Below are 13,825 nucleotides of genomic sequence, written 5' to 3' on the forward strand. Positions count from 1 at the left end.
AAATATGAATTATAGCACTGTTGCTAAAAGAGAAAAAAAAATATTACAGCCGTTTAACATTTAAAGATTGATTATGAAGCATTTCCTATAAAATGTACACTGTAAACTGTTTTTTCCACACCCATATTGTCTTTGCTGTATAATATGTACATTTTCTTTGTATCATAGTTCACATATGACTATAAATTTTGTAGTGGAGTGAAATAAATGGCTACGTTTAAGTAAAACACTCGCACATGCCCCGTTTTGTGGGAGATGTGAGATGTGAAAGACGTGAAAGTGGAGTTGTGAAAGTTTGCTGTTTGGTTGATGTGAGCTAAACATTAGTGGGGAATTTTAATGATTATTTTGGACAGCATTATTGTGGAAGTGATTAATGCGGGGAGATTGTGTTTTTGACGAGTTCATGTGAAGTCTTGGTGGCGTCTGGCATGGCACAGTCACATGCTCCACTACAGCCTGCCTTTGAAGGCTGATCCAATCTCACTTAACAAAAACAGCTTAATAATCTAAATGCCTGTATTACAGAGGCCTGATTTTTATTTTTCTGGCAGACATTAAGACAGCTGCACAGGACTAACACACACACACACACACACACATCCACCTTTCTCTTTCTCTTTCTCTTTCTCTCTCTCTGTGAAGCATGTGGGGACCCTTAGACTCGTATTGAGAATTGAGACCTGACCATTTCGCGTAAGATTTTCGGATTTGGAGGCTCTTGAAATCCCGGGCACCTGGCTGAGAGGCTGCTAGGAGAAGTGAACGAACATTAGGATTAGGACTGAGTGATTGGCCTGCATGTGTTCCTTTTGTCTTTCTCCTCTCCTGCTGTGTGCCAATGACAGGGGCAGCAGTCTCCAGCTAACCCTGTGGACAGAAACGTCTTCATTACAGTGGACAAACTACATCCAGCAGTTAAAAGCAGTTTAAAATGATTATTTTCTCGATGATGCATTAAGCAGGAGTAAAACATGACTGGGAGTGCAGTTATTGGAAAATAGTAAATGCCAGGGTTGTTATCACACCAAAGTTTATTATGTTCCAATAACAGCACTTTCCAAATTGTTTTATTCCTCTTATACCACAGCTGTTTGTTAACAATTACATTCTTTTTTTAAACGTATGAAACAACGACATATTTTTTTAACTGTTTATTGCTACATTTAACTTTGTGGAAGGTCCATGAGAACAGTTACTTCCTGTTATCACTTATAACAGTTATAAAGAGTTGTTCAATCACTACCTTTTTTTCCTCTCTCTTTTCAAGTCAGTAAGACAAAATAAAACACAGTTTGTCATATTACCAAGAAACAAGAAAATGCAATGTCGTCTGTGCTGAAGACTCTCCTGTGGCGGAAAACATACTGACTTAAAAAGTGCTGACGCAAGAGACTCCTTAATATTAAATTCTGTAATAAATGTCTTCGTAAAATAACAATGCTTTTTTTTAAAAAAAATCTGTTTGAGTCTTGATAAATAATAATAATAATAATAATGTGGCACCTTCGCCATACAAGTCCTTATGAATGAGCTGTATTAGAACATGCACATTAATATTTGAATGTGATTTGAACAGTCAGAATTACTGTCACAGCTGCCGTTATAGAAACTTAATCATCCTCCAATCAGATTTGAGAATTCAACAGCGCTGTGGTTATAATATATATTTTTATATGAAAGTACCGTTAATGTTAGTCTATACATTAAGCCGGTGGAGAGTGAGAGTAAATGCAGCACAAATTAGGTGTGAAATTTTAAAACCCGTGTCTAGTGAGAGATGAATGGAATGAAAAGTAGTCTAGTGTGTGTATTCACTGCAGAAAAGTCTATGTTTAAAAAGCTGGGTGTTCTTGCTCTCCATGCTCCACTCCTTTCTGAGTGACACATGGGCCCGTCCGACTGCCTGTTTATTTTTAGAGCCCACGGCCCAGTGTCTATGGTTCAGCTGTCGTCAGGCAGCGGTGAGGTACGCCTCTGCGGCTTTGCGAAATAAACTTCCAACAATGACAGACTCACATCACCTACCACAGACTAACAGAGAGCAGAGCGCCGGACCGCCGTCTGACCGCTGGACACACACTGGACTGGGCAGTGACCCAGGGCAACTCTCAAGTATATGTTCCTGAATGAGACGACAGAACACACAGCTGAATGTTTGCAATGTGAAGGGCTTTTTGAAGTTGTATGGAAATGGTCTAGACTATTTTCTGATTTAGAAATTCTTAGTCATAGTGAATATTTTTGAACTTGACTGACTTGTGCATTTTATTTCATGATTCTTTAGTCTCTACTCTCTAGATGTGCTCAAAGGTTACACCTCATTAGTTGTTATTGAATGTACGTGCGTATACTCTAATGTCTTCATCATAGATCACTTTTTAGGTATCTGCAATTAATTACTGGTATAGCTATACTCTCATTCATTAAGCAAGGATCTCTTGCTTATACACACAGCTACAGTCAGCTCCAGAATTATTCGATCATGGGAATGAGCATAAATTAACACATACATTTTTAAAAATTTATCCTTGTCAGGGTCACAGTGGATCCAGAGCCTATCCTGGGAACGCTGGGCGTGATGCAGGAATACACCATGGATGAGATGCCACTTCATCGCAGGACACCATGTACACACATTCACACACTCATTCACACCTAGGGGCAATTTATCTTTTATGTTTAGCTAATCCATGTTTTTGGGAGATGGAGGGACACCCTGAATACCTGGAGTAAACCCATGCAGACATGTGGACAACTTGTACAGAAGATGAGCACCATGCCACCCTTAATGCAACACACAGCTTTCAAAATTACTGCCACTGCTACTAGCACCTCCCCTGGAAAGAATAACGGTACTCAGTGTCTTCTCTAACATGGCTGAGTGGGGTGGTGGTACAGTGATGCAGTAGGTAGTATTGCCCCCTAACAGCCCCAGGGTTGCTGGTTCAAACCTGAGCTCAGGTTACTGTCTGTGTGGAATTTCACATATTCTCCCAGTGTCTGTGTGGGTTTCATATTGGTTCTCCAGTTTCCTCCCATGTCCTAGAAACACACCAGTAGGTGGACTGGCTACTCTAAATTAACATGGTGCCCTGCAATAGAAGTCCCTCTCAACCTGGCTCATGCCCAGGGTTCCAGGGATAGGCTTCAGGTACTGAAGATGAATGAATGTGGTGGGATCTTGGACCACTCCTCCATGCACCATTTCAGAAATGTTGTGTTGAAATATATATTTTATACAACACTTTTTATCTATTTTCTTGAACAGTGAGTGCCAGTCATTTCAGTCATTTCTTTACAACTCAGTGATGAGGGTCCATCTTAGTAATATTTACATATTGAAATATTTCATGCAACATTGTTCAAGAGATGTTTGGCTTGGATAAAACCTAAAAGACAAAAAGAGCGTGTTTATATTTTTTTAAACAAACAAACCAACCTCGAAAATACAATGCAATGCACAGTGCACACCTCACACTCTTCCCTCTAGGCACTTGTTGCTGTACCACCTTAACTGCAGCCTGTCTGAAACCCGGAAGTGCTCTCAGCCAATCAGATCACCGCATAGACAAGCAGCTCCAAAACATCCGTCATGCCACCGAGGCTCAAAACATTGCTGAAATAAGCGCCGTTAAAACAGTTGTTTTCGCTGTAATTTCACTGCTTTTGGAGAAAAACACGCTTCAATCGCCTTTAGAGCAGATTGCGAAGCGATGGCTGACGGTGGGAATGTTGTGGAAGGGGAAGTAGATGATGAGCCGCCCACCATGAGCTATCCCCTGATCACTGTGTCTGACCTGCCCAGCAGCAGCACAGCAGGTATTTAGCCACTGCTGCACCCAGTGCTACTCACTCTGTATGCTTCTTACCATCATAGATGCTTTTATTGTTTATTAAAATATTAATTTTCAGATTTTGTATGAATTAGTCTTTCTCGTATGTACTTATCACATAAAAGATTCGGCTGTGTTCAGTTACCAGTTTATCCTGCTGAAAAAGCCAATACAAACCCTCAGAAACTGTAATGGTTTTAATGGCTATAATGGGATTTGTAGTGGTTTTAATGGAAACTCGAATGGTCCCTGTGGGTCTCTACTGGCAATTTGTTGCCTTCTATTGTTTGCATATTATGTCTAGCGGATACCATTAAGAACCAGTAATGGTAATGGTTTTAATGGATGATGGTTTGTAATGGTGTTTGTAGTGGAAACCATTAGAATTTCTGTGATGGTTATTATTATTTTTTTTCTTTTTCAATAGGGTATTAGGCACACCGAGTTCATCTACCATAAAATCAATTTCTGTGTGTGCAGTTACTGTATCCCAGCTGTTCTTATGCACAATTTGTCAGAAGCCATAACTGGGGACCGCCGCAGGACCACCGCAGGACCAGGATGTTATTTGCGTTCATGACATGATAGCGAGTTTAGTGTTGATATGAGTGTATCAGGTGCAGCAGCGTTATTCGAGTTTGTTAATCGGTGGCATGATGGCAGCAGGTACTCACAGCTCCAGGGTCAACGGTTCCTCAGATCCTCAGCTCTGGTTACTGCTCATGTGGCGTTTCTCCCAGTGTCCAAGCGGGTTTCCTGTGGGTTCTTCCACTTCCTAAAAACATGCTGGCAGGTGGATTGTGGACTCTAAATTGCCCCTAGGTGTGTGAGTGTGTGTGTGTATTAGCATCCCACCCAGTGTTCTCAGGATTGACTGTGACCCTGACTAGGATAAAGCAGTTACTGAAGATGAATGAATAATGCACCTCAGTACATTTCGTATGTGTGCAGAGACTATAGACTCATTTGTATAGCACATATAATGTATATCTGTTTCTGTGGACGACGTGTGTGTTGTTTTCTATCCCTTTATCAGTGTCACTTTTTTGACCATTGTTAGCAGGGAGTTTTTGTTTGTGGGATATTCTCAATGTTGAGATACCACTCATTGAGGTATTTAAAAATCCTAGCAATGTTTGTGTTCGATACAGCGTACCAGGTACTCACATGACATATTTCGTGTTACTGCTGTGCTGAAAATCATCCACTACCCAAATAATACTTCATTTCATTGTGCAGTATGCATAATGGTAATAAAGTTGAGTTTGACTGACTAATATCTGGTCGGTGGTGGACCCATGGTGGTCCTGTTCTTATTGATAGAAAGGGGGTTGGAGGTTGACAGATTGTGCATAGCCACAGATTGTAATTGTGTACTTAAGTGCGTCTATATGGTGGGTTTACCCGATATATATCCCTCTCAGGCCGTAATCTGAAAGAATGGCTTCAGGAGCAGTTCTGTGACAAACCTCTGGAGCAGTGTGAGGACATGCGTCTGCATAATGCCGCCTACGTGGGAGACTTGGACACCATCAAGAGCCTGTTGCAGGAAGACAGCTTTAAACAGTGAGCCCTTTCCACCTTTTAACATTGTTTAATTGTTATCATTCCAGTTTTACTATTCTGTACGTGATCCCTTTGGGCATGATGCGTTCTTAATATCATTCCTAATGTAATTGTCCTGCCTGTGCAGACGGATCAATGAGAAGTCGGTGTGGTGCTGTGGCTGGCTGCCCTGTACACCTCTGCGCATAGCTGCTACTGCTGGCCATGGCGACTGTGTGGACTTCCTCATCAGCCATGGGGCCGAGGTGGACCTGGTGGATGTCAAAGGTCAGACAGCTCTGTATGTGGCTGTGGTTAACGGACACTTGGACTGTGTTCGGATCTTGCTGGAGGCAGGAGCAGACCCAAACGGCAGCAGACACCACCGCAGCACACCTTTATACCACGCAGCCCGGGTGGGCAGGGTGGACATCCTACAAGAACTGATCAGGTGGGAAGTGAAGATATGCTCTTATTGGCTTCATGTGAGGCCGCATCACAACACTCCATCATTGATTATTTTCCTATAAATGCAGGCACCATTGTGTTTTATTCCTTACATAAATTATTAGTATCATTATTAGTTTAACCAGGGCATGCTGTGCAACTCTGCAGGTTCAACGCTGATGTGGATGTAGACCACCAGCTGGGACCGAGGCCTCTGTTCAGTGCCCGCACCCTCTCAACATTGGTGGTGTGCCCACTATACATCAGCGCTGCCTACCATCATTTACACTGCTTCAGGCTGCTCCTGGAGGCCGGAGCCAATCCCGACTACAACTACACTGGCCCCGTGAGCCGTGAAGCGCTGAACAGAGGCCTGGCCTCCTGCCTGCTGGACGCTGTGCTTAGGCATGGCTGTGAGCCGGCCTTCGTTAGACTGCTGCTGGAGCATGGCGCTGATCCACTACTCGTGCCATGGGAGGAACCTGACCCCGATGCTATGGGAAGAGTGCGTGTCAACCCTGAGGCCCTAAACATCTATCAGGAGGCCAGGAGTAAGTTTTGTTATTTTATTTGCATAAAATCTATTTATGTTTCCTTAAAGTCAAGATATATTATTGGCAGAAAAACCTGATTTTTCATCATCTTAGTTTTCTAGAATTCAGGCACAACAACATCTGACATGTTTTCCCAGACCACAAGACAGATATGCACTTAGATTTATTTGTACTCACAGCATACTCTGTGATAAGATAAGATAAGATAAGACCTGTGGTGATTTAGACCTCTGCTCTCTTTCAGGATGTCCGAACAGGTTGACTCATTTGTGTCGCATAGCCATTCGGAAGGTGATGGGCAAACACCGGCTGAGGCACATCTCCAGCCTTCCTTTGCCTGATTCTGTCAAGAATTTTCTGCTCCACAGAGACTTCTGTTCCCTTTCCTGAAGGAGGTGTGAATAAAACCGAAGGCCCGAAAAGCTGTATTATGGCCTGTAACTGTACAAGGGACACTGGTAAGTTTTTGTGGGCTGGAGATAATGCTGATGGACAGAAAATGATCTACAGTTCTTTGAGATCCAGAAGCCTTTTGTCCTGTATCATGGCTTTGTTGTTACTGCAGTTGCATTGCACTTAAGATGGTGGGAGCACATTCCCTAAGAAAGCAAACACTTCCGGTTTCATAGCACATCATTCTGTATGTTGCATGTTGGTAAAATCTCTTTGTTTACACAAATATACTTACAGTAGCATATTCTATAAAAGTAATATATTCACCTGGATACACTGCATAATCATGTTATCTCTTGAATATCATCTAGACTGATGTCTGTAAGAGCATTGGTAATTTATATATAAGAAATTTTATATTTCTTTTTTTGTTTATGGTCACTGTGGTGTAAAAGTCAAAAAGCTTAATTTATGATTCTTTATGAAAGGTATTTATATGATGCTTAAACATATTGTTAAACCTTGCCTATGCCTTAAATTAAATTCAGATGCCTGTAATAAACAATATTATCCCCACTGTCTGTGTTCTCGTGTGAAGAAAGCCAGTGATCTCTCATGTTTCATTAGCCTGTGCTTAGCGTGTCTTGTTTTTCTTTGAAAATCATTTCTCTAATAGTTTACAATACTACTGAGGTTCAAGTCACATGAATATGATTCACATTTTTGGATTTATGGATCGTGTTTTGAAACTTAATTACCATCCTGTGCAGGAAATGCGGAGAGCCAAACTTCCTGTAGGACCTATTTACCAGCCACAGACTATTCCTCACAGCTCTAAGAGTCTCAGTAGAGATCATGTTGAGGTCTCGCTGACAGAAATAGCTCCTTTATATGATGTAGGATTCCTCGGAGGTTTCCAAGTATATAGCCTCCTCAATTTCCCAGCAGCTTTGCTTAAGATACCCACTGGGTATCTGGGTAGAAATTATTTTGTGCTTTTTTTTAACTATAAGTTTCAGTGTTGTGAGAGTGAAACCACATATTGTCAAAAACCACAAGCTGTAGAAAAAGGCAAGCCTGGGAAATGTCTGGATCTGCCAACATATTGCTGGCGGACCCCCGTCCCACTGAGAACTGCAGATTGTGGAGGTACTCCTGCCAGATGAGGAAAAGGTGGGATTGTACAATAACTAACAGATGCACGCTTTCAAATCTAAAGATATCATCATCATCCTCTGTCCTCCCTGTCTGATTCCTCTTTAATTCAGCTATTAGGCATTTCAGCAGAAGGATCAAAGCAGAGACATCATCTCAGCTCTCAGCTCTCCTACGGAAGACGAATCATCCTCTTTTTCCGACAGCTTCTCAGTTGTGGATCTGGAGCGCTGCCATAGAAAAACCCAAAACCCCAAGAGTGCGCTCGTGGAGTGACGTTTCCCACTGCAATCCTCTCTCCCTTTTTTAGACCCATCTGCCTGTGCCAAGTCTCCCCTACACAGGGTAATTGTCTGATTATGATTCTCAGCCTACTGTAGTAATTGTGCTACATCAGTTTTTAATATGAAAATGGGAAAATCCAGCTGCATGCCTTGGGGTCTGTTTTTCATTACAGGTGTGACAAGCCAGCAAGTGTTTTCTGGTTATAGTGTTTAGCCATAGATTTTGTGGGTCATTATTAACAACACGTTTACATGCTATTGTCTGTACAGATCAGAGCTGCCCAAAAGATGGCACTCTTCTCATTCAAGCACTCCTCTCTTACTTCCTGAGTCTCACATCTGTTTTAAGAGCTGATGGTATGACTTCCCAATATTATCACTCAGTTTTATAAAAGTGCTTTAGTATGGTGGATATGCAAGTACAGTTAGCTTTTCACGACATGAAAAGGGCATTTTAGTAGGAAAAACTCTAAAGATATGAAGTGTTGAAAGCACTGACCTTAAGTGAACAGCATGAGAGACTTAATACACTTAAATGGCTTTGATGCAAAGAAAGTCTTTCGAAAGGTCTTAAACCATTGAGTATTACATAAAATTATTATTCAAACCCATTCAACCACTTAAAACAGAAAAATAAATAAACCACTAAAAAGACTTTTATTTATTCTAGTTTGTGGGTGCTCATGATTATTCCTCTTCAATTCCTATTTAAAGGAAAGCCTCTGAAAAATGACTATTAATTTAAACTTCTCAATACTATGGCTATTTTTAAGCATTGATACAGTGTAGTGTTAGTGACTGAGAGACTGTTTCTCATAACACGAAATTAGCTGTTATCTGAAACATATAAGTAGATTCTTTTTTAAAAAAAGATGTCCTATCTGACAGGCTAAGCTGTAGCAAGCTATCACACATAAGCTACTAATTAGCGACTAGTTAGCAGACTGTTTATACAATGTTTTCATTTACATTTATAGAACTTTTTTTTTATTGTAACACATTTAAAAAAAAAAAAATTCACAGCAGGCATTATTTACTTGATTTTAATAAGAGCTTACTTTTGTGTATATGCTACCTAGTTTTAATAGCAAACACTTGTATTTTGGTTATGCTAGCTGCATTTTGGTTATGCTATGCTAGTTATGCTATGCACTTTTCCCCAGTGAGCTAAACAGCTAACAAATGTTAATTCAGTATTCAGTGTGTGAGGTATTTCTGTGGTAAATGGAAACTTTTTCAATGCTTTTCCAGATCTTTATATGAATGAAAAGGAGCAAAAATAAATAAATAAATAAATAAAATAAAAATAATAATTGTATTTTCTTGTGAATTTACTTTGTTACAGAGACTTAGGGGGAAAACCTGCAGTTTGAGCCACTGCATTATCAGCTGTTCAGATAAAGATGATAAAGGTAAGACTTTAGCAATGACATATTTGCACTGATGATAGACACCCTTCAGTGTGTTAAAAGCTCACTTACTGGTGTCAAAATAATACTAATTAGTACAAAGAAGCTGTGTGTAGAATTACTGTAATATTGTAGGTGTAAAAACCTATATTTTAAGTAATAATTAGAGCAGGTAACAGTATCATAATTTCTGGTCCAGTATTCAGTACAGAGCTATAGAAAGCCAACAAGATAATAGCAAGGACCCATATAGGAAAAGGATACAAGAGTCAATTACTAAAACAGAAGATAAAACCTTTGTCTATCCCTAAAATAATGTGTCTGTGAGCCCTCATTTCTTTTTATCTGAGAATATTGCACTTGGATATAGTTAATAAATTGATACCCTTATTTGCGTCGATTTGCTAACTCACCCATCAGCAACCAAATTTAAGACCTGGTTGATAATAAAAATGTTTCTGTGGTTCTGGCTAAGTTAAAATCATGATATTTAAAGTTTTATCTTTGTATTTCTGTGATTCCTCGATTGGAGTACCATTGTCATTGCCCCACCGATATTACATTTGCAAATAAGTACGTAAAGGTAAAATATATTTTAGAAAAGGGTAAAATGTCCTTCACAACAACCTAATTGCATGTTTCAGATAAATCATTTTAATTATTTATTAATAAATAAACCTACATCTACAGAATTTTAGAAAAACAAAATATTTTTGCCTGTCCCAGCCAACTATAACTACACTTTGAAATATAATAAATAAAATACTTTGAAATCTGATTATTTTTGTTTTATGTCGGGAAACCATTTAACATTTCATGCTTGAAGTGCATTTTTCATGAGTCACTTTTATAGGTTTTGAAAAATGCCTAAAAATACATTTTGCTCCCACAACATTCACGTAGCAGTTACCTGAACACTCCTATGATATATTTGGAATATTCTACAAGTCACATGTTTAACAGGAAGTTGCATAATCCACTCTTCCTGAAGATAATGAGAAGAAGAAAAGTAAGTACTCTCTTTCTTTTTTTCCCTATATTTTCATTGATATTGTGATATTGCCTGACAAAGACATTTTGAGAGTACAATCCTGTTGCCCAAATTATAGTTTTAAAGTAAATGATTAACTTTGAAGAATCTACTTAATTTCCTCATGGCACTTGCATGGATTCTCGGTAACCATATTTTGGGTATTTGCTAATTCTGTGCTAAACCTCAACCCTGTTCATTTCAACCATGTTACTCATTTAAGATGCAGCCATTTTTCAGCAAAACAGTCTTTATAGAAAATTACCATTTCACCCTATTTATGAGTGGTTAAATGTATGTCTTTCTTAGATTCATTGTTGAAATTTTTTTTTTAAGAGTTACAAAGACTAAATGGCAGTTGTTGGATCACCTATTTAATTTCCACACAGTCCATGTTATTGAATGCGTTAATATACCAATATAATCATAAGAATAATGGATATAATTATGATTTAGTTATAAAGAAAAAACAAATATGATGCAAATTACCAGTAAAATATTTGGTACTGCTTGTATTGCACCATCTCTTTTGCTGGTCTGAAAGCATAGATCTGCACTGCTGCCAAGATAAATGATCAGTTTTCCACATCACTGAGTTAAGCCTTGGTTCCGAGTGCATTTAATAATGAATTACACTATGCTGATTGAAGGTCTACTGGTTGGTTTTAATAAAAGACAGTGGACCCTTCATCTGTGTAACCAGAATGAGATTTAGGCATCAGAACATGGCTAGAGCTGTAGCTGTTGCTTGTAATGGTTCTCCTGCTGCATTACAGAATGTGTTGGCTGCTTTTATTTCAGGAACTGTGAATGCTATAAATGGACGTCTTGCCAAATAAATGTGTTTGCTAGTAATTAAAGGTTTTTAGGTGGAAGTTCTGCAGTGGATGTAGGTTAAATAGGAAATGCAACAGACAACATCAAGTATTTATATGGCCATATAAAATGTGTGTGCGCCCATATGGGATATTAAACGACGTATTTCGCTTTTATAGAAATTGAGCAACAGCTGCGTGTTGTTTGGAACTTATTTTAATCTGCCTCTCCAAGTAATTCACACTTGCACTAGAATTTCACTGCCTTAATTACAACACATTTTTCTAGGGGTGATTTCATTTTTTTTTTCTTTTGAACTTCCACTGTTGCTTTAAACATTGCTTGGTTTTGGATACAGGGCCAACCATTTCCCCCCTCCTTACTTATTTGCAGATGGTATGTGATTTGGATCACAGTATTTAAGCTGTGACTCCTGTTAGAAGAATGCTATCAAGAAGTTGAACCCTTTTAATATGGAGTCCAAATAAAACAGTATTTTGCAGGATGTTTCTGTTTCAGATCACTATAACAGGAAAGGTTAGCCATGGAGAGTGATTCAGAAATTATTGGTAATTTTTCAATGTTTTTTGTGTCATGAACATGCAGAATCAATTAAACAATGTGTGTCAAGTTTTTCCTGTATCAGGCGAAGATGGCGTGCGTGCTGGTGTTATGGCTTTATGATTAGGATAAGGCGACAGTGAAATCATTAACAGGGCTTAAAACAGGAAATATAGAATGGAGGAAATTTACCTATAAATTCGTTACTTGGTTTTAATTGGAAAACCAAAATTGCGTAATGGAACTTAATGTGACTTGTTTTCCAGAGGCACCGGTAGTTGTGAATTGTGCAAATACAGGAAGGCAGGATCATAAAATACTGTCTCAGAATCTTGGTTCTTGTCACTGTAATTTAAAAGCAGCCCATATAAGAGTTTTAAGCAGTGCCTTGAACAATAATATTAGTGAAGTAGTGTAACTGAATACTTAAACGGTATAATAATGTTACTACGAATGAGCCAGTGGTTTTGCAGCTGATGTAGAAACTCTAGTTACACTGATTAAATTATTTATGATCTAGAAATGTAGTAAATTAATGTTAATCACTGTTTTATTTTGCCACACTCATATCTTATAAAACTGATATATACTACCATAAAATGTTGGAAAGTTGTTTTTTTTTCCACTTCCTTTTGAAATACCACAGTCTCAGAATCTTTCCAGCTCTGTAAGTACAGAGGATCTGTAATGGATAGTATTCATTAAGGCAAATTACCCATGGTTAATTGCTTCAGTGAAGCCCTGGCTCTGGGGAGCTGTTCCACAGCTGAGAGGAGCACTGTGCGCTATGCTCTTGGCCCACGAATGCAACAATCAGCCAGCGTGTCTGAGGGAATATGGACAGGAATTGTCACTCAGCTGACAAACCGCCATTCAACAACATCAGCAGCATACATAAAAGTGGAAGAAATTAATTCCACAACCAGTGTGGGAATGCAATAAAATGTATTTTCCTGCAACCCACTTTTCCACACTTAAGCCTGGAGGCATGGAAATTAGCAAAAGGAAGGGTTTGCATCTCGAGAGACATGGCCAACTCAAATGGCCTGTGAATCCTATTGGCACAATGATTCATCATGATGCTGGATGAAGTCACCACAATGTATGACACCAGTAGTGAACCCAGCATGGTCTATCTCAGTGTAGCATCTTTGTTTTCTGATCCTTTTTTTATATATTTTATTTCCATTACACAACATGGAATACATTAACAGACTCCAAAAAGGTTCTTCAAACCTTGAAAATGAGCCTGGAGAAGAGCAAAGAATTGGGGTGTCCCGCTTGGAGCACAGCATACTTCTCTCCTCCTCCCCCAAGTATGACCCCTCTGACAGAGGGTGGGAACAGCTCCAAGATCACAACCCAATGCCACATCAAATCAACCATTTCCTCTCATGATAAGAAGGCACAGACAAGCTTTACAGATCTCCTGTAAAAGTTGGAAAGAGACGTTTAGAAGTCCCATGTTCTTGGCAGGGGCCCTGTTTAGCCCCTGAAAAGCGTCTCGCATTTCGTCCTCTGCGTTGAGGGACATTAACTTTAGTCCCATGTTGTGTGGAATAAGCTACGCTGTTTCCTCTACACAAGAAATTCATGTGTGCAACTTGCTCTGATTTATTCACCATATTTCATGAAATGTATTTTGTTATGCCTCCGAGCACCAAATTCGAGAGCATGACAGTCAATAAGCGTCCTCGCTGAATTGCGTATTTAGCAGGAAGGAAGTTGAATTTAGGCAGACAGAATTTAGAAAACTCCCAAGTCCAGGGGGCAGTGAGCTTGCATGGACAGACAG

At 39.4% G+C, this 13,825-nt stretch overlaps 1 protein-coding gene across 2 annotated transcripts; it reads left to right on the plus strand.

Moving 5' to 3' along the window:
• The first annotated feature begins 84 nt into the window (after positions 1–84).
• On the plus strand, positions 85–8,003 carry asb1 (ankyrin repeat and SOCS box containing 1). Of its 2 annotated transcripts, none has more exons than XM_053234359.1 (5): positions 85–2,115; positions 5,261–5,402; positions 5,530–5,832; positions 5,997–6,379; positions 6,627–8,003. In XM_053234359.1, the coding sequence occupies exons 1-5, from the start codon at positions 1,863–1,865 to the stop codon at positions 6,770–6,772; spliced, it is 1,227 nt and encodes a 408-aa protein (XP_053090334.1). In that variant the 5' UTR covers positions 85–1,862; the 3' UTR covers positions 6,773–8,003. The 2 variants fall into 2 exon arrangements, with proteins under 2 accessions (XP_053090334.1, XP_026768531.2); XM_026912730.3 differs by lacking the exon at positions 85–2,115 and adding an exon at positions 3,537–3,822 and having other exon boundaries at positions 6,627–7,731.
• The last annotated feature ends 5,822 nt before the right edge of the window (positions 8,004–13,825 follow it).

The sequence above is a fragment of the Pangasianodon hypophthalmus genome, chromosome 5 (assembly GCF_027358585.1).
Source record: "Pangasianodon hypophthalmus isolate fPanHyp1 chromosome 5, fPanHyp1.pri, whole genome shotgun sequence".
In the NCBI taxonomy this organism is placed as follows: Eukaryota; Metazoa; Chordata; class Actinopteri; order Siluriformes; family Pangasiidae; genus Pangasianodon; species Pangasianodon hypophthalmus.

Coding starts and splice junctions, on each gene's coding strand:
- asb1 (XM_053234359.1), top strand. CDS start 1,863: ATGCTCCACTCCTTTCTGAGTGACACATGGGCCCGTCCGACTGCCTGT. Junction 2,116..5,260: donor TGACCCAGGGCAACTCTCAA/GTATATGTTCCT, acceptor TATCCCTCTCAG/GCCGTAATCTGAAAGAATGG. Junction 5,833..5,996: donor ATCCTACAAGAACTGATCAG/GTGGGAAGTGAA, acceptor GCAACTCTGCAG/GTTCAACGCTGATGTGGATG.